Raw genomic sequence first — 18,298 nt, 5'->3', positions numbered from 1 at the left:
CTAGCCTCAAACTCACAGTGTAGCTGAAGATAACCGGGAACTGCTGATCCTCCTGCCTCCACCTTCCCCAGTGCTGGGAATACCAGACATGGCTTGGTGTGCTGGCTGTTTTAGGCAGATTTGGAGGACAGAACAAGTCTTCCTATTGGTGCTCAAATATAAGAATCTGGCCAATCATCAGCTCTCTCTTGGACACCCTTCCTATTAGGTTGTCTCCTGCTCAAGCTAGTGCTTCTGAGCTCCAGGGTCCTTGAGGAGTTGGGTGGGAGAGGAGAATGGGCTCTTCCAAGAGGACTTGTCAGGAGGACAAAGGAACAGAGGCCAACTAGAGACTCCCCTGAGCACCAAATTGCTAGGTCGCATTTGTGGAGAGCACATCTCTGTCTCATCCCTGCTTCCTCTATCTAGACCCAAGGTCTCCGGAAGAGGGCCTGGGCCCTGGCCTTTACTCTGTTCTGACTCTGGACCTGCCTGGTCTTGGCCACTTAGGAGTGGATCAGATGGTGCAGACAGGGTGGGATAACAGCCTTCCAGGCTGCCTTGGCCAAAAGGCTGCCACTGACCCAATTCCAGGAGGTCCTAGGTCTGGTGGGGATAGTACACAGAGGATGGAATTACTGCAATAGGAGGGAACAGAGTCACGGGTGCCACTAGGGCCAAGAACCCCACTGGCTCAGATAAACCCAGGGTGCTGCCTGGGCCTTGGGAGCCAGCATATGCATGGTTGGATTGCAGAGACCCCACTCTGTGCTGTTGTGGTCACAGGGCCAGAGGACAGGCAGGAAAGCTGCAGATGTGGGGAGGACACAGTGTAGACAGTTGGGCTGTTTAAACTGAGCCTTCCAAGGCAAAGGACAGAAGGGAGGCAGCCCATCCATGCTTCTCTGGCTTTAGGAGCCAGTAACTATCCAGGTTCTTGCAAGACCTGTTCGCTGGATTGGCCCTGGGAATCATCAAACAGCCCTGTGATTTCCCCTGGAGTGTCTGAGGGTAGAGGGCTCGGGAATCTCCCACTGCCTCTGTCAATCCCTTCTCCAGTCCTGGGCAAGGCAGGCATTGCCTCTCTCTGTAGGTGACAGCCTCGGTTGTAGTCTCTTTCTGGATATGTATGTAAATTGTGAGTTTAGATTCCACTGTCATAGACACCCAAACAACAGTTTCAGATATGATATTTATTGCTTTCATGTGAATCAAGTCAAATCGTGCTCAGTTCCTGTCCGCTACAATGACAGAGTAATGACCAGGGGGTCCAAGCTTCTTTTGTTACTGTGCAACCACTTTCAGTCATCCTGGTCTCTGCCTCACGCAGTGTGGTTGCTAGAGTTTCAGCCAGCATGTCGACATCGTGGAAGGCGAGAATAAAGAAGTGTGGGAAGAGGGGGCATCCTTTATTTCCAAAGTCACATCCTATAAGTTGAATGGGAAGCAACCTATGGATGGACTGGAATTATCATCTAGCTGGATAGAAGGCTGGGAATTATTGCTTAAAATGAGAAGTGTGGGAAGGAAGAGCCCGAGGCCATGACGTGCAGTTAGTTGTCCTTGTCACAGTGCATACATAACCTGAGCAGAAGTTTCGAGACGCTGTGTAACTCCCTCAGACCCCTCAAAGCAGCAGCCTACAAACAGAACTCCATGTTTCCCTTCTTGGCCTAGCCTCCAGTTTTGAGCCTTCACGATTTTCTTGGAGCAGTGTGAGTAAGGTGCTCCCGGTATCGCCAACTGGAACAGGATCAATTTGATGATCAGAGTCTTCCAGGCTATCTGAAGAGGATCCGCAGGGACACAATACTATTGTGCCACAGAGGGAGCTCTCAAGAAGGATCCATGCCTGGGGAAAAGTGAGGTCAGAGAAGGATGCCCTATGGTTGGTCAGACAGAAACTGGGGGCCCTGACTGTTTTGACACCAAGTATGACAGTGCACTATGTGTGTGCCCAGCACTCTTGGAGGTCAGAAGAGGGTGTCAGGTCCTCTGGAACTGATAGTTGTGAGCCACCAGACTGGTGCAGGGAACTAACTTAGGTCCTCCACAAGAGCAGCAAGTGATCCTAACCACTGAGCCATTTCTCTAACCCCTGTTTGATTACTGAAACAGGGTCTAACCTAGCCCAATCTAGCCTCGGACATGACCTTGAACTTCTGACCCTCCTTGCCTCAGCCTCCTGAGTGCTGGGATTATAGGTGTGTGCCACCACACCTAATTATATGATGCCGGGGATCAAACTCAGAGCCTGAAGTATGCTAAGAAAGCACGCTACCCACTTAGCTACATCCCCAATCCGTGTGTTCTGCTTTTGTTTTGGCTGAAATGGGGTGAGTAGTGGCAGCCAGGGAGTTTAGGAAGAGCCATGGAACTATGGAGCTGCTAAAAAAGTGTCCTGCCTCCGTTCCTAGCAGCGATGACTACCATCTGAGTACTTTGCACCATGACAAAGGAGAGTGTCTCCCCTCTTGGATTTAGAAACCACCTTACATCCCAGCTTCTAGGTTCTCTATCAATTCTCCAGTTTCTCTTTCCTTGTTTTTGGTCCTTCAGCCACAGGATCCTTGCTCCCATAGCTCTTCATCTCCAGTTGCTCTGGGACTGTGATCTTTCCCATCATTCTTGCATCTTGACTCAGACATTCTTCCCAGAGAATAGCCTGCCGCACTCTTGAGGCCTGAGTGTCTCTGCTGTGTCTTCTTCCTTGGCTGCAACAAAAGAACCCTTTCCCATGGCTGTCTCTGGGATCATGTATACTAAAAACCCACTGGGTGCTACACACTCCCACGGTCTAGAGTGCTTACCCATGATGCCTTGATGTACTGGATCAGCAGTGACCCAGAAAAGAAACAGAAGGGGCTGCCCTGAGACTTAGCTGACTCCTGTGATAGTTCCATTCTGTAACATGTTTCCTTTTTCTCTATACACTTCTGAGAGCCTGACCTACCTCCTTCATCAAATTGGGATTCTGCGAAAGGTAGGGATCTGCCTCTTAGGGTCCCACAGCCTTTCCTGTCTTCACCATCCTTCATTCCCAGCCTGTCCTGCTGGCCCCAAATCAGTCTGACCAGTGTCCCTGGTCCTGGCTGGCCCCCTGGCTTGAAGTGATAGGGTTATGTAGCGAGCTGATTCCTCTGTGGTACCAAATGTGATCAGCAGAACCAGCGCTGAACCCAGGCTCCAGCTCCAGCTCCTGGCCACAAGAGTGGGGGGGAGGTGCTTTCTCCCTTTGATTTCATTTTTTGGCAGGAGGGTTGGCAGCTGGCAAAGCGCTCCACTGAGCAGCTAAGGCAATTGCAGACCGTGGGAGGAACTGGTAGGTCTAGGGTGACCCTGCTTCAGACAGGGACAATGATACTCCATGACTCTCTCTCTCTCTCTCTCTCTCTCTCTCTCTCTCTCTCTCTCTCTCTCTCTCTGTTTGTGTGTGTGTGTAGGGGATAAGCATTCCCACCCAAGAAAGAGGTTAGTTCATTTCTAAAAAAGCCAAGAGAGCTGAGGTTTGGGAAATAGGTGTGGAAATTTCCAGAACACTTATGATTTGGGGATCCACCCTAGATTTGCCCTGACATGCCTGGTGGGGCCTTACTCTACAATTTTCCAGGCCTCAGTTTCTCCGCGGACATAAGCAAGAGCCCTTGCAGGTGAAGCAGCATGGGGCTCTCTGTAGCGTCCTCTGCAGCAGTGCTGGGTAGCTGAAGAGGACCTTGGTGGGTCTCGCTGATTTCCCAGCAGCCCCTCTGGCACCTAGAACTTCAGGCTAGGCTCAGGGTAAGGGGCTATAGTGCAAGAGACTGAGCAGTTTGTTCCATTTTCCACCGAGTGGCTTCCTGAGCAGACGGACCTTAGCTGTCCCTTCACTCCTATAATCACAGAAGATGGCTGCATGTCTCTACCCCCCCCCCCAGAGGGTGGCTGATGCCTCTTCCATTTCCAGAGTGCTGATGTCTACAGAATCTGCCAAATTGGGACATTGGGACATTCTCTTTTCCTCTCTCTCTCTCTCTCTCTCTCTCTCTCTCTCTCTCTCTCTCTCTTTCTCTGAGACAGGATCCCATGATGTAAACCAGAGTGTCTTTGAACTCATGATCCTCTTTCTTCTATCTTTTTAAAAACTGTTGGCATGGCTGGGGTGAACCACACCTGGATTTAGTTGTAGAATTTGAGGACCATCCAAAGACTGTGGAAAAACCCTGAAGGCTTTCAAAGGTGCTGAACATGATATATGATGTCTGCCAAGGGGGACAGGAGAAGAGGATATATTAATTCCTGGGGGCTAAACCCCATTATACTGCGTTGATGGGAACCATTTAAGGCCGTTGGTACCCAACCTATGTGACAGTCCTGGCCTGACAGGAAATAGCAGTGGGAAGGGAAAAGAGATGGGGAAACACCCTCCAGGAGTGTCTCCTGAACTGGAAGACTGGAGGGGCAAGCCTGGTTCTCCACGATGCTGGCTGCAGCTCTTCAGACACACGCTTCCACCATGAGGGTGGTGGTGGGCACCTGACCCAGTTGGAAGAAATTTATCCAAGTCAGTTCTTCCTGAACCGTAAGCTGGAGAAAACTAGGCTGGGGTGCAGAGCCCCCAATTATAAGACCATCCTGTCTGGGGAAGTAAGATCTGAGGCAGGGGACCTTGAACCCTGAGGGCAGAAGGCAGTGGTGGGTTCTCAGCAAGCCCTAAGCTAGATCCTTTCAGTTGGGGATCCTGAGGTGCAGAGAGGGTTCTAGAAATAGCTTGAGTTGTGGAATCAAACAGGTTAGAAGTTGTGTCCCAAGCACTATTTCAGGAAGATACTGTTGGATCTCTGAATTCAGCTTCCTTCTTGTTAAGATGGGGATGACACACTAGATCTGGGTTGTAGATTCAGTGAGTGGCTTGCCATCCTGGCAGAGCCTCAACTGTCCCCTGAAGAATTCTGAAGAGAGCCCAGTTGTGCAGGACGGCCATCCTAGTCAACTCACTAATATCATATCAACTGGACCACTTGGCCAAAGATCATCACAGCTGAGCTTGTGCGTGGCTGATACTCCCTCATAGAAGATGGGGGCGGTGGGGGCTCACTGGACTCTCACCTGAGTGTATGGTATGTGATATGTGGGATATAGTATACAGGTTGGGAAGGACTAGAAAAAGGGCTCCGTCCGTGTGGTCATGGAGGAGTGAATGCCTTCCAGTGCAGTGCTCTGAGATCCCCCATACTCCTGCCTGTGACCCCCTCACCCATGCTGCGCACATAAACCCAATAGACACAAAATTCCTCAGGGGCGATTTTGAAGGAGTCAAACTTTGTTTTGCTTTGTCTTTGAAACCTCAAAAAAAAAAAAAAAAAAAAAAAAAAAAAGAGGGTAAAGGTGTTGCCTTAACCCTGTCTCCCCTGGAGAAAATTTTCATAACAGGACCCTGCCCCCCTTCATTTTAGGGCACTGGTCTACTGGAGCATGTGGCATTCCAGTGCCAGCCTGGTGGTGGAAGAGCCTGTGATCTTCACTCTTAGGGAATCTTCAGGGCCAGCAGGAGAGAGAGATGCTGAGGCTGGCCATGGGCCTTCTCGACAGGCTCATACCTTTGCTGTTGTTCCCTCTCTCCCTCCCCCGGCCCAAGAGATACTGAGGTGTCCTGGGTCTCTTTAAACTGTTTTGTCTGGGTCCTCACCTGAAGCTGCGGAATGGGAAGCATGCAGAAGAGGTCAGGTAGAAAGGAGACTGGGCATCATGACCCTCTAGGACTACAGGTAAGCTCTTAGCCTTGGAGGACAACTCTATGCTAGCCAGCAAGAGGGAAGGCTATTAGGCCACCATGCTGGGAAAGGGTAGAGCCTGCTTGGGTGGCAAGCTGTGTGCCAAGTTCACCATCAGATACCAGCCTGAGGTGGATGCCTAGGCCTAGAAGGTACAGGCAGCTGAGTCCCAACCCTGCCAGCCCCAAGCCTCTCACCGATCAAGTCCTCGAAGCCCACAGTGCTGAGTGCGACGAAAGCAAAGCGATCCTTGTAGCCCCAGCCTTCCATGTGGGAAAAGAAAAGCGCAGGCAGCATCGGGAAGAGCCGGGGCCCTGAGAGCAGCGCAGCAGCGGAGCCTGTTAACCCTGGTGCCTTCGAGGGGTCCTGCAGCCCACAGAACTGGAAAGAGGTGCCCTATTCCCACCTCTCCAGCTTTGAGTGTTTCCCCCACATTTCCTGCTGAGAGCCTATGGCAGCTTTGATTCCTGCCATCATTCTCGCCCCCATGATGGGCGTCTTAACAGTCAAAGACCCTATTCTGGACTTTGCTCCCCTAACCCCACCAAGCCCCTCATTTTCCCCATCCCACCCCTCCTAATCCTGTACCCCATTTCCACCACAGTCTCTCCTGGAAATGACTCACGCGGTTCCCGACCACTTCTCTTACCAGCCAGCTGTCCCCCACCTCCGCAGGTGGGTACATCTATGCACCCCACGCTTCATGAGGTGGCCCAGGTGGTTTAGCACCGTGAGGTTGAACGGAATCCCAAGGAGAATAAAGAATACGCAGAAGAGACGGGCAGCCATGGTCTGTGGGCTCAGGCTGCCCTAGCACTGAGAAGGGAAAGGGGCAGGGGAGGGTGGGGGAGGGGGCGGAAGAGTGTTGAAGGGGACTCTTCCCCTGGCCCTGTACCTGGCCACTCTAGCCCTTCTCCTGCCTTTCCCACCCAACTCCCCGGATTCCACTTCCACTGTGGTGAAGTGAGCAGATCAAATGAAGACTCAGAGTTCTCTTCCGTCCCAGCTGCCCTTCTTGTCCCCTGTCCCCTGCAAGACTGCGGGGCTTTCTTACTTTTGAGCCTGTTTCCTTGGACTTAAGACGGACTGCAGACATTCGCTTGGCACAGTTGTAATGAAGCCACAGTGTGGACATGTGAGTGGGAATGTGAATCCCTGAGCAGACATGTGTGCAAGGGCTGAGTGTATGGACTGACGGGTGATGGAAGGTCGCCCCGTACTGACGTCTGTCCCGAGAACCTCTTCAAGGTCCCCTTTCTCTGGAGTCCCCATCATCTCCTCTCACATTTTGTTTTACTTTGTTTGCCTTAAAACAAGGTCTCTAAGTCTGGCATAGTGGCACATGCCTTTAATCCCAGTGCCCAGGAGGCAGATGCAGGCAGATCTCTGTGAGTTCAAGGCCAGCGTGATCTACGTAATAAGTTCCAGGACAGTTAGGACGTAATACTCTGTATCAAAAAAACAAAACAAAATAAAAACAAAGAACAAAACTACAACAACAAAACAAAGAAATAAGCCCAGGCAGGAAAGTGCCCACTCACAAGCAAAATGATCTGCATGCTGACCTCAGACAGCACTCATACAGCGGGGTGTGGTGCTGTGTGTCTGTAATCTCAGTAGGGGGTCTCAGCCAGTTAGTGCAGCCAGTTTGGTGAGTCCTGAGTCACAGTGAGAGACCCTGTCTCAACAAAACAAGGGGGATGGCTACAGAGGAAAAATAAGATTACCCCCCCATCTCTCTCTCTCTCTCTCTCTCTCTCTCTCTCTCTCTCTCTCTCACTCACTCACTCACTCTCTTACACACACACACACACACACTCACTCATGTTAAATAAATTAAACAAATATTTAAATAGAGATGTAGAAACACCAGGATGGTCCTTCCAGGGTCTCTGGGAGGTTTATGGAGACAGAAGAACCTTCCACACTTGTCTCAAAGATTAGTCATGCTCCCTGGAGACGTCAGAGCTCCCTTCTAGAAGTAGTGACGGAATTAAAACCACACAGAGGACTCTGTACAACACAATTCACCTGTTCACTCTTGTTTGGACAAGGTCAGAGAAGCTGGAATTGAATCATAGTTGGTGTGAGCCTGCCACCTGGTGGTAGGTCCTGAGTCATGCAGGGGCTACCAAGAGGAAGGGCGCTAAGGCATTATTTCCGAGATTCAGAACGCCATTGCTTTCTGCCCACACTGTTTCCACACCACAGTTTCAGGGACCCTTTTCTGATGAGTTCCACCTCAGCTTGTCTCTGGATGGGAAATAGTTCTGGGGAACTGTGACAGGGATGACAGGTGCCGGTGGACTAAGGGGGGCTGTAGGAGGGGCTGAGTGAAGTGACTTAAGTCCCACAGGGAAGCAGCTCCCAAACGTGAAAGTATGCACAGTCCCCCGGGTGCCTGGTGAAATACAGGAACCAAGTCTACAGTCCTGAGGCAGGAGGTGCTGCTTGTAGGAGGGTGGAGGTCATACTGTAGAACTGACTGCTTCATAGGTGTGACACCCTGGATCAGATCCCTCCACTGCCTCTCAGGGAGGCTCCATTGACTCTCAGGGAGAAGCCACTTCCTCAGCCCCGTTAGGCTGTCCTTACCCAGCCATTACCAATAGTGTTGATGGTAGACACGGAAAAGAAGGAAGAGTCCACAAACTTCCAGCTCCCCATGCTGGTGGTATTTCCTAGGAGGCTGGTCCCATCTTTTATGATCAGATGATGCCATGGAGAAGCTGAAGTAACCAACAGGATCAGGGGCTTGGCACCCCAAGACATCCGCATCCCCACATCTATAGCCACGCCTATACTTGTACTCTGGCAGACTTCACGCAGACTTCACGCTATATTAGACAATTTCAACAAAATGAGACATTTCCTTCTAGAGTGGGGAAGAGACTCAAAAGACTTACTGTGAGATCACAAACTCACGACAAATGGCCAATTGAGGTGCCTATCAAGGTGCCTATCAACACATCAAAGTGGACACTGTCTGCCAGCCTTGCAGATTGTCAGCATCTGTGCCATCTATGCCATCCTGGCTGGCATACCCTACCTAAACCCTCTTGGGCCCTATGCCCAGCTTCTCTTCCCTGGATAACCAGTCTCTTGATCTCTTGACTGCTGCTCTTGGCTCCCATTCCCCTCTCTTCCCCCCTTCACTCCCCATGGTTCCCTCCTTGCCCAGTTCAGTCTGGACTCTTCCAGATGCCTCTGTTGATGTGCTCCGCATGGCTACAGCAAACCTCCTCAATCATATCTAGGAGCCGCACGCACCCATCTTCATTTTCTCGTTCACTTACGAGGCTCTAAGGCTCAGAAGGCTACGGGATTCACAGTGCCCCTCCTCCGTGTTATATGCACAGTGACCATTTGCTGAGGGGAAGGAACTCTTCAGTGTGGTTGCCTGCAAGTTGTGTCGTGAGTACCATGGATGTGGCTTCTGTGCGGTATAACCCTGCTGGGATGAGCTCTCAATGATGTGACTGCCTTTGACTCCCCGTGCTCCTGTTTATAACCCCAACGAGCGCAGTGGCTCATCCAGAGAGACCTAGCTTGTTCCTTTGGTAATTCACTGGTGCCCTAACTGAGATGAAGAACTGGTAACCAGGTGCCTCCAGGAAAGCACACAATATCTCATTCTTGACTCCAAACCTGATCAGGGCAAGAAGTCTCTACCCATCCTGCCAACCTAGGGCTTCCCAGAGGTAGGAATCATGAGGATAGCCCCTTCCGTTCCATCCTAGAGGTTAGCCACGATAGGTTCTGGGCTATCTCTACTCCTTTGCTGCCCAGTTCATTCCCAGCCTTGCAGGAAGCAATAGGTTGAGTGTCACTGGAAGAAGACAGAGACGTGACCCTGGTCTTCAGTAGGACAGAGGACAGGATTAACTCTGGCACAGGCCATCAAGGCTGTTTTAGAAGTGAAGGCCGTTTAGATGTGTTAAAGTTGGTCAATTTCTACATGCCTCCGCTTCCTGATCTGTGAGGTGCTAATATTAACGATGGTTAATCCTTTATGTGAAGGTTCAATCTGGGGAGCATACCTGGGACTTCTGGGAAAGAACCATAGGTATACACAGAACCAGCCTCTGGGCAGTCAGTGGTCTCAGCTCTTGGCTGTGCAAGCTTGCATTCACACTAACCCTCTCTGAGCCTTAGCTCATCTCCAAGTAGGGATGGTATCTGCTAGTGAGACTCCCGAGAGGGAAATGGGGGCTGAGCAAGGGAAGGGCTGCCACAGACGTGTTTACTGATTGTGGTGGTTGTGGGTAGACACAGCCCCCACCCTGCCTAGCTCGGACCCCTACCCAATTGGTCTGTCCAAAAGGTCCACTGAGCTGATCTCCTGTCCCACCCCCAACAGCTTCCTCTTCCATTCTGGTATCTGGCTTCAGCCTGGAGACGTGGAGCACTGGAGAGTGAAGTTTCTTTATTCGTGTGGATCTAAGCTCTGTCCCTGCGCTCTGTGTCCCCCATGTTTCTTGCAGGCCGTGAATGGAAGCGCCCTCCATGGGAAGTGCTGCCACGATAATCTGCCTCCCTACCCCTTAGCATCCTCTTCTGCCCATTCATTTCATCCCGGTCCTCACTGCAGGTGGAGCAGGATGTCATCTATGAAAACTGGACACTATGATCCAGCCCAGGTCTCCTGACTCGCAGCCCCTCTCTCTGCTGTCTGTGTCCAGGGCAAGCACAATTTGCCTTTATTTTACCCACCCCTATTGGACGAGCCCTTTCCCAAGTGCCAAGGATTCTGTTCGGGGCCCTGGGTCCTGTCCCTCCTTAGAGCCAAGCCTTGCCCCAAAGGGTTCCAATTTGCTCCACCCCCACCCCGTGTGCCCTTCAGAAAAGGCTAAATGTGGCCTTTCATCCTTTGCCCTACACAGGACTGCCACCAAATCAAATGCTCTCATGACCCTATCACGACTGCCCTCTAGCTCGTGACCCAGGGAAGGACACCTTCTGTACTTCTTTCTGTAGCAGCTCCCACTTGTAAGTGCAGAAGGCTGCGGCTGGGTTCCCCAGACACATGACCCTCCCAGCGCCCAGAACACTCCAGTGCCCAGCACCAAGTGAGCCAGAAAAGACAGCAACAGGAGTCCGGTGCCCTGTATGCCGCAGTCCCCAGCCCAAGATCGCGGTCCACAGGTGATGGAGTGGAAGGAGCCTTGGTGGGCTAACATGACTGAGGAAGTCAGAGCTCTGGAGAACTACGGGGTACAGGAGCCAGTCTGGGCAGGGAGGGCCAGGAGGGGCCTTTCTGTAAGCAAAACCTTTCCCTTTCATTTTCTGGTTCAGGAGTACTGGAGGCTGGGTTGGCCCTGACCACCCTCAAGGATCCAATCCCTAGAACAGCAACAAAAAAGGACGCTTCAGTGTGGAGTGCCCACCCCCACATCCGAGGATCAGAGAGGCCTATTGATCGGCAGCCACAGCTATGGGAGAGAAGGGCCCAGAGACCTCCTTATTCCCCACGCTCTACCCCACCCCGGAGCTTCCACACAGTGGGAGAGACAACTGCAATCCATTGCAGAGAAGAAACAGCAGCCAAGTTTATTACCACAGGGCTCCTGCCTAAGCTAGGGGGCCAGGGACTTCCTCCAAGGGCTTGCTTGTATCACCCTAGATCTCCCTACAGCGAGTGTACTAAAAGACCTAAAATAAAGGACCAGTTGGGTATGGTTTGCTTGTGATGTCCGGGGCTGGGGGATTAGAAGGCAAGAGAACCAGACCGAACTTTCGTTGCTGCTTTGGAGGGAAGCCCTTGCATCTCCATCCACGCAGAACAGAAATAGGGCCCAGCAGGTGCTGGAGATGTCAGATTTCAATCTTCTCCTGGGTGGCTGGGAACCCTCTACTGATGTGGGTCCTACCCTGGGACTCCCCTCAACCTCTGGGGCTCACAGTCCCACCCCACCCTTAATGCTATAAAGAGGACCTTATGAAACACCCCTCACCCCACCCCACCCCCCGCCCACCACTGGAGAGGTAAAGGGAGTTCCTAATCCTGTGAGTCTGGGCCAAACCTTGCCTCCCTCTGGCCCAGAGTCACAATCTGGCAGAAGGACCAGGCTTAGATGAAGAGTGTTCCTATGGTAGTCCATACCAGCAGGGAGCTCACAGTCTATAAAGCTCTTGGGATCTGCTGCCCACCCTAACCCCCAGCTTCTCAGGGGGCAGTAAAGAGGTCTAAGTGTGCTCTGAGGGTCAGGGGAGGTCATGTTCAGGAAAGTGGTGGGACACCTGAAAGGGGTCCCCCGTGTTGTTCTAGGGTTTCCTCTCCACCACGGACAAGGACAGCTGGAGAACTCTGACTGGCAACCTTCTTGTTCCTCAGCTGTGAGACTCCTGAGGACAGCTTCCTGTATGCACGAAGGGTGTCCCCAGGTATACGTCCAGCTCCCCTCCTCCAGCCCTGAGCTCTCATTCTCCCTAGGTTTATTCACATCATGGATGAGGATGCTGCGTCGGGGCTGCCTCCAGACTGACCATACGGTGAAGGCAGAAACCACCACTGTCAAAGCCCTGGAGCCAGACACAGTGCCTGCTACCTAGTAAGAACCTGTTAAGAGCCTACTGAGTATATAGTAAATAGTACAAAAGTCACGTCTACCTTTGCTTGCAGCCTACGGGTTCCCGTGAATATGTTAAGGTGGCAGTAGTGACTTAGCCACCATGATCCATGTCGGGTTTAACTTCTCCCCCAAGTTCTCTTTGGGAGACTGGGAAAAGCTCCGAGGGCAACCTCCACATCTCCACCCACACTGATCTTTGATTTTTGTCTCCTAGTCTCCCCTCAGTTACTTTGTAGGTACATTGTCTCCTCTCTCTCTCTCTCTCTCTCTCTCTCTCTCTCTCTCTCTCTCTCTCTGGAGAGTTGCTGGATAGTGTGTGGGTTGAGAAGAAAGGGGAAGGGCAGGGAATGTGACGGGTTTGGGGAGGTCAGGACAGGTGTGTCTCATGCAGAGATGGGTATTTTCTGTGATCTGGGCTCAGGGTCAGGGGCTGCTCCATCCTTAAGGTCCAGGCCTCTGATGAGCTGCCAGAGCCGGGAGCACCTGTGCAGAAGCAGGGACCCCAGACTGAGGACCACCGCAAGCCACGCCAGCCCCAGGAGGATCCATATGGCCGCCAAGCTCCGATACACAGCGATGTAATGTTTGCTGGGGTCTGTGCCTGCAGGGGAAAATGATGGCTTGTGTCTGAGGGAAGCCACACCCCCAGCTTCCAGAGGAGTGGGTTCTCCCTGGTCTCATACCAAGGACTACGAGGGAGCAGTGATGGCTACTATACCAGAGACTTCTGAGGAGGCCACCAAGAGTTCACAGCAGCTGCAGAAGTAACCAAGCTCACACAGCTGGTACCTCCATAGTCAATATTCCAGTGGGCGCCCACCAAGAAACCTGATTACCCCATTCTCACCGACAACATAGTCCCCGAAGCCAATGGTGCTGAGGGTGATGAAGGCGAAGTAGAAGCCCTCACGGAAGCTCCAGCCCTCCACGTGGCTGAAGAACATGGGTGGGAAGATGAGAATGACCAGGGTCCCCAAGGTCAGGAACAGAGCCAGGCCCAGGACCTGCAGGAGCTGGAAGGGGAAGTCTGCCCTTGAGACATATGTGGGTGAAATCTGGGGAAAGTTGGGTGTGGGCAGGGCAATGCCTAAGCTCTACCCCCACCCCATCCCTGTTGCAGACTTTTGGGTCGACTGCACCCTGGGGCATGGGACTTGTATGTTCGGAGCTTTCCCCGGCAGGGGAATGTATTAATGGGTCAAGGAAGGAGTCGAAGACCCTTTCAAACTTGAGAATCACACTTGAGCAGGCTTCCTGGGGCCGACTCAGGTCTGGGATTAGGTTACTGTCACTCACCAAACTGTGGTGCTATAGAACCTTTTCATGGCCATGTCCTGCCCAGTCAGCCTTCTACGTATCTATCTTCCCAAACCTGAATCCGTCAGGCATCTGTCTACTCAAGCCCACCTCTTAATTCTCAACTATCTGTCCCCAAGGGCCTGGAGGGGAAGGAGAACACTGCCTTACCTGGGAATGCCTGGGATGGTCCTCCCACCTGTCCAGTGTGGTCAGGTGGGCACGCAGCCCTGTGCCCAGATGGTTGAGGAAGACCACGTTGAGTGGGATTCCCATCAGGGCATAGAAGACACAGAAGATCTGCCCTGCCTCCGTACTGGGGGCCAGGTTTCCATAACCTGCAGGGCAAGGGAACATGCAGATCGGGGGAAGAGAGAGTCCAGAACCGGCTCCCACCCCAACCACCAGCTCTAGCAGAGGTTTGTCTTCATCACTTCTGTGGGAAGAGGAGAGTTCCCCGTTCTCTGATAGAGCAGTCTCTACTTACAGAAAGCTCATCTCCAATGATGCTGCCTCCGTGAAGCCCTCCTGACTGCCACTCTCTGCCTCCCTGACAGGCATGATTCCCTGAGATGTTTCGTGTCGTTTCTGTTATTTCTGCCTTCCTTTTTCATGGGTCTCCCCTTCCCACTTCCCGATCTGTGCCTTGAGTGCCACCTCCGGGATAAGCTATATCCTCATCCCCGTGATGGAATTTAGAATGGATCCCAAGCTGAGCAGGGCCTAGGGAGGCCCCTCGCTCCTCTCCCCTTTACCTATGGTGGTGACCACTGTGCCTGCAAAGAAGAAACTGCTCCCGAAGTCCCAGTTGCTGGGATTGGTGGAATTGCCTTTGGGGTTCACACCTTTCACCCAGGCTTCCAGGATGACCTGTGGAGGTAGCATGGTCAGGAGGATCAGTGGTTACTGAGTGTAGGCTGTCACCAAGCTTGCAGGAGAAGGCTCTCCTGTCTCTTAGATAGCATCATTCCTATCACAGAAATGGACACGAAGGCCGTGAGGCTCTGCCTGAGACACTAAGTAGCTAGTGGTTGACTGAAGTGTGGATTCTAGCGAGCCAGTGGAAAGCAAGCCAGCAAGCCAGAACTCACTCTACTCCCTGCCCCCCCTACACACATACACAGAGAAAGGGGGGGTACAGGACAAGAAAGGTTTTGTGTTAAATGCTTCTGGGAGAGTTGGCCAAAGTAGGGTCTAGGACTGCCTTTTCATGGGGCAGGTAATGGGAATGAGAGCTTTCCTGGACATGGGATGCATGTGTGGGTGCTGGCAGCCTCATTCTCTGGTACTCTCTAGTGAGTGCAACCCTGGCCTGCGGGAGAAATCCCATCAGATAGTCCCGTGTGTGTGTGTGTGTGTGTGTGTATGTGTGTGTTTGCTTGCTTGCTTGTGTACTTTATATATTCATGTTTTGTGTTTCTAGAACAGAAGACTTAACAGGCTCGGACTTCTGCCCTCAACCCCTCATGGGGAATGGGCAGGGTTCCTTTTCCTCCCCCAAACTCTAGCCTTCTCCCTTTAGCTGGGAACCTGTCTTAGGGTTGTGGCAGTTCAGCCTTGATATCTGGCAGTACCCCAAAGGCAGAGGAGCCATTGGCTGCTCCTGCCTCTCTTTCCTGTGGGAACTGAAGCTGGGTGGAAGCCTCCTGGCTCTCACTTGGGCGGGAACTCAATGCAGACTTTGGTCTCCTCTTTCCCACACACCCAGAGAGCTGGGGCAGGCATTTCAAAGTCTCTAGAAAGGGAAGACTTTCACCCTTGGGCACAGCATTTGCCCAGGACCCTGGTTGTCCTCTGTGCATCTCTGAGCCTTCCAACCTGTGGAGAAGGGGTTCTGACTTCTCTTGTGGCCCTGAGTGTTGGTGTGGCCTCGGGGAATCCAATGGCAACGGAGAAAGGATCTGGTGTACAAGTTTGCTTCCTCATGGAATCAAGTTTGAACACTACACTCAGCACTGTGTGCAACACAGAGTTTGAGTTCCCTGGGAACTGTGCTCCACCAAATCTTAGTTCCTGGGAAGTGAGGGTGTGTCCTGCCACTGAGGACATTCAGGGATATGTCTGTTTCATCTTTCCTAGTGAGTCCTCAGACTAAGCACTGGCCCCTTGGGATGCTGTCAGAGCTTGTCCATCCTTGCCCCTTGACTGCAGAGCTGGATTAATTCTTGTCACCTGTCTGCCCAGTCCTCATTCCTGGCTCCACCACCAGCCCAGGACAGGAGGAGGTTTGGGGTGTTTCTGGGATGTTGGGGATAGGGGACCTGGGGGTGAGCATCATGCCTGAGTAACTCTATATTCGGAGTATATCCGCATATAGAACAACAGAAGGGTGCCCCCCTGTGCACACCTCATCTAGTAAGCCTGTTACTCTCAGTCCCAGAGAAGTCTCGGGGCCTCAGCACCACCTGGTGAGCTCACCCAAAGCGCCTGAGTCAGCAGGCCTGGGTGGATGCTGACGTTTGCTTTCCTGACATGCTCTTAAGCGTTGCTGTTGGTGAGGGAGGACCACAGACTCCACCTTAAAAACTCTCGCTTTCAGCAGTTCCCCGGTCTTCAGCAGTGATGAGGAATAGAGGGCTCCCCCGTGAGAAGCATGGGTGTGAGTTCTGCCTCAGCCAATGAGTGTGCACCCTGCAGGGTGCCCAGAGCCCCGTCCCTACCCACAAACTCACATTCTCACTGTGTCAACTGACTGCTTGGCCTGTTGTTTGGTGTCCACTAGTACTACCTGTTCCACCTGTCTGTCCATCTTCTCGGCACCCCACCTCCGCCCAAAATACCTAGTTTTGCGTTGTTTCTGGAAGAGAAGGGGGCAGGAGGAACCCAGGCAGGGAGTGAGACCACCTAGGGGTACAAGTCCTGGCAGCGTTCATCCACCACACCCAGTCTTTGCCCCCTACCCCAGCTTGTTCTAAGCTTGTGTGTCTCTACCCAGGGACATAAGCTGGCACCCAGCCAATGGAGCAGCAGTCCTGAGAAGTGGGGAGAGGGGTGTGAGAGAGGGTATCTCTAGAGTGTCGATGACCGACAGTTTATGTGTGTCGCCGGCACACGCATTTTCTGTGCAGATGTATATGTGTCTATACACATTTGCTTGTGTGCAGAGAGTAGTGTACGCATATCTACGTGCAGGTGGCCAGGGCTCAACCGCAGGGGCCATTCCTCAGAGTCCTCGGCCTTGTTTGTTTTTTGCCTTGAGATAGGGTCTCTCACCGAACTAGAAACTTACCCTTTTGGTTAGGCTGGTCTGGCCTAGTGAGTGAACTCTCAGGATCCACCTGTCTCCCCAACCCACCAACCCAATGCTGGGGTCACCGGTACTTGCAGCCATACCCAGTGTTATCCGAGGGGGTTAGGGAGTCAAACTCAGGCTCCTATGCTTATAAAGTACTCTTTCCTACTAAGCCATCTGCCTAGCTCCCCCGCTCCTTTTTTGAGACAGGCTCTTTTATTAGCCTGAGGTTTGCCCATTTGGCGGCTGGCCAGAGAGTCCAAGGGATCTGCCTGTGTAAGCCCCTCCAGTACTGGGATTACAAGCCACCACACCTGGCTCTTTTTAAATTATATTTTAATTAGTACATAGCAGTGTGGGCTTGTTTATTTGTGTGTGGAAATGCATGTGCCACCGTGTGTATGTCAACATCAGCGGACAGCTTCCAGGAGTTGAATCTCTCCTTTCTCCCATGGGAGCTCCAGGAATTGAACTCTAGGCTTGGCCCGGTGTCAAGTGCCTTTTCTCGATAAGCTCGCCCCTGGCTTTTTAACAGGGGATCTGGGTCTAGAACTCAGATCCTCATATTTGTTTGGCAGACCCTTGACTGAGCCACCTCCCCAACCCTAGATAGATTTTTTTTTTCTTCTCATCTTACTGATGAAGAGACATTTAGGTTAAGTGACTGGATCAAGATCACATATCTTATCCCTGTCCCGAGGGTCAGATCCCTGAGCTAGATCCCCCCCAGGCTCCAACTTCGTCTGCATTCTGCTTCCAAACAGGGTACCAACTTCTGGGTGGTGGTACCACCAGCCCCTCCATCCACCTCCCCACCTTTCCTGTCCCATCCTTTTGCACTCCGTCACCTGCACAAACTGCTCCAGGGCCTGCTGGTCCAGACAGGTGTAGTTCTCTAAGAAGCGCAGCTTTTCCAGCTGGAACTGGTCCCTGGATTGAGCCTCTGCCTGCTTCTCCAGCAGCTGGAAGATGGTGGCCCCGAGCAGCAGGTAGCAGATATAGGCCAGAAGCAGGGGCAACACTTGGCCACCCCAGCAGCTGCAGACCCCAGCACGGGGCATGATGCGGCCAGGACTCTGCAGAAGCTGTCAGGGTGACTGTGGGGAGAGTTGGAAGAGGTGAGAGCCCCGCCACTGCCTTCCCCGTCCTCCACCGCACAGGTGTCTGCGGCAGGGGAGTCTGTTTGAACAGTGCGGTGTGCAAACAGGCCTGCCATCCCCCACCCAACCTTGTTTTTCCATGCAGAGCAGCAAGGCAGCAAACGCATGGGCCCCTCAGGGACACCTACAGGCTTCTCCTGAGCTCATCTGGTCTTATCTTCTGCTTCCGAGTGAGGCTGAGTGTCTGGGAGAAAAATCTGATCAGGAGCCCACTCTGCTGAGACTGAAGGGATCTTGACAACTTCAGATTCCTTACTTGGGAAGGCTCCCAGCTCAAACATAGGAGGCTGGGAGGAAAGTTTCCCAAAG

At 52.4% G+C, this 18,298-nt stretch overlaps 1 protein-coding gene across 1 annotated transcript; it reads right to left on the bottom strand.

The window, feature by feature from the left end:
* Nucleotides 1–12,684: 12,684 nt before the first annotated feature.
* LOC308428398 (potassium channel, subfamily K, member 16) lies at nucleotides 12,685–17,890 on the bottom strand (the record flags this gene model as incomplete). Its single annotated transcript, XM_080926823.1, has 5 exons — nucleotides 12,685–12,902; nucleotides 13,149–13,314; nucleotides 13,769–13,935; nucleotides 14,353–14,467; nucleotides 17,678–17,890. The coding sequence occupies 5 exons, from the start codon at nucleotides 17,888–17,890 to the stop codon at nucleotides 12,685–12,687; spliced, it is 879 nt and encodes a 292-aa protein (XP_080782949.1).
* Between the last annotated feature and the right edge of the window lie 408 nt (nucleotides 17,891–18,298).

Source organism: Micromys minutus (assembly GCF_963924665.1).
Source record: "Micromys minutus genome assembly, chromosome: 12".
Lineage (NCBI taxonomy): Eukaryota > Metazoa > Chordata > Mammalia > Rodentia > Muridae > Micromys > Micromys minutus.
This window is presented reverse-complemented; position numbering and strand designations above follow the sequence as displayed.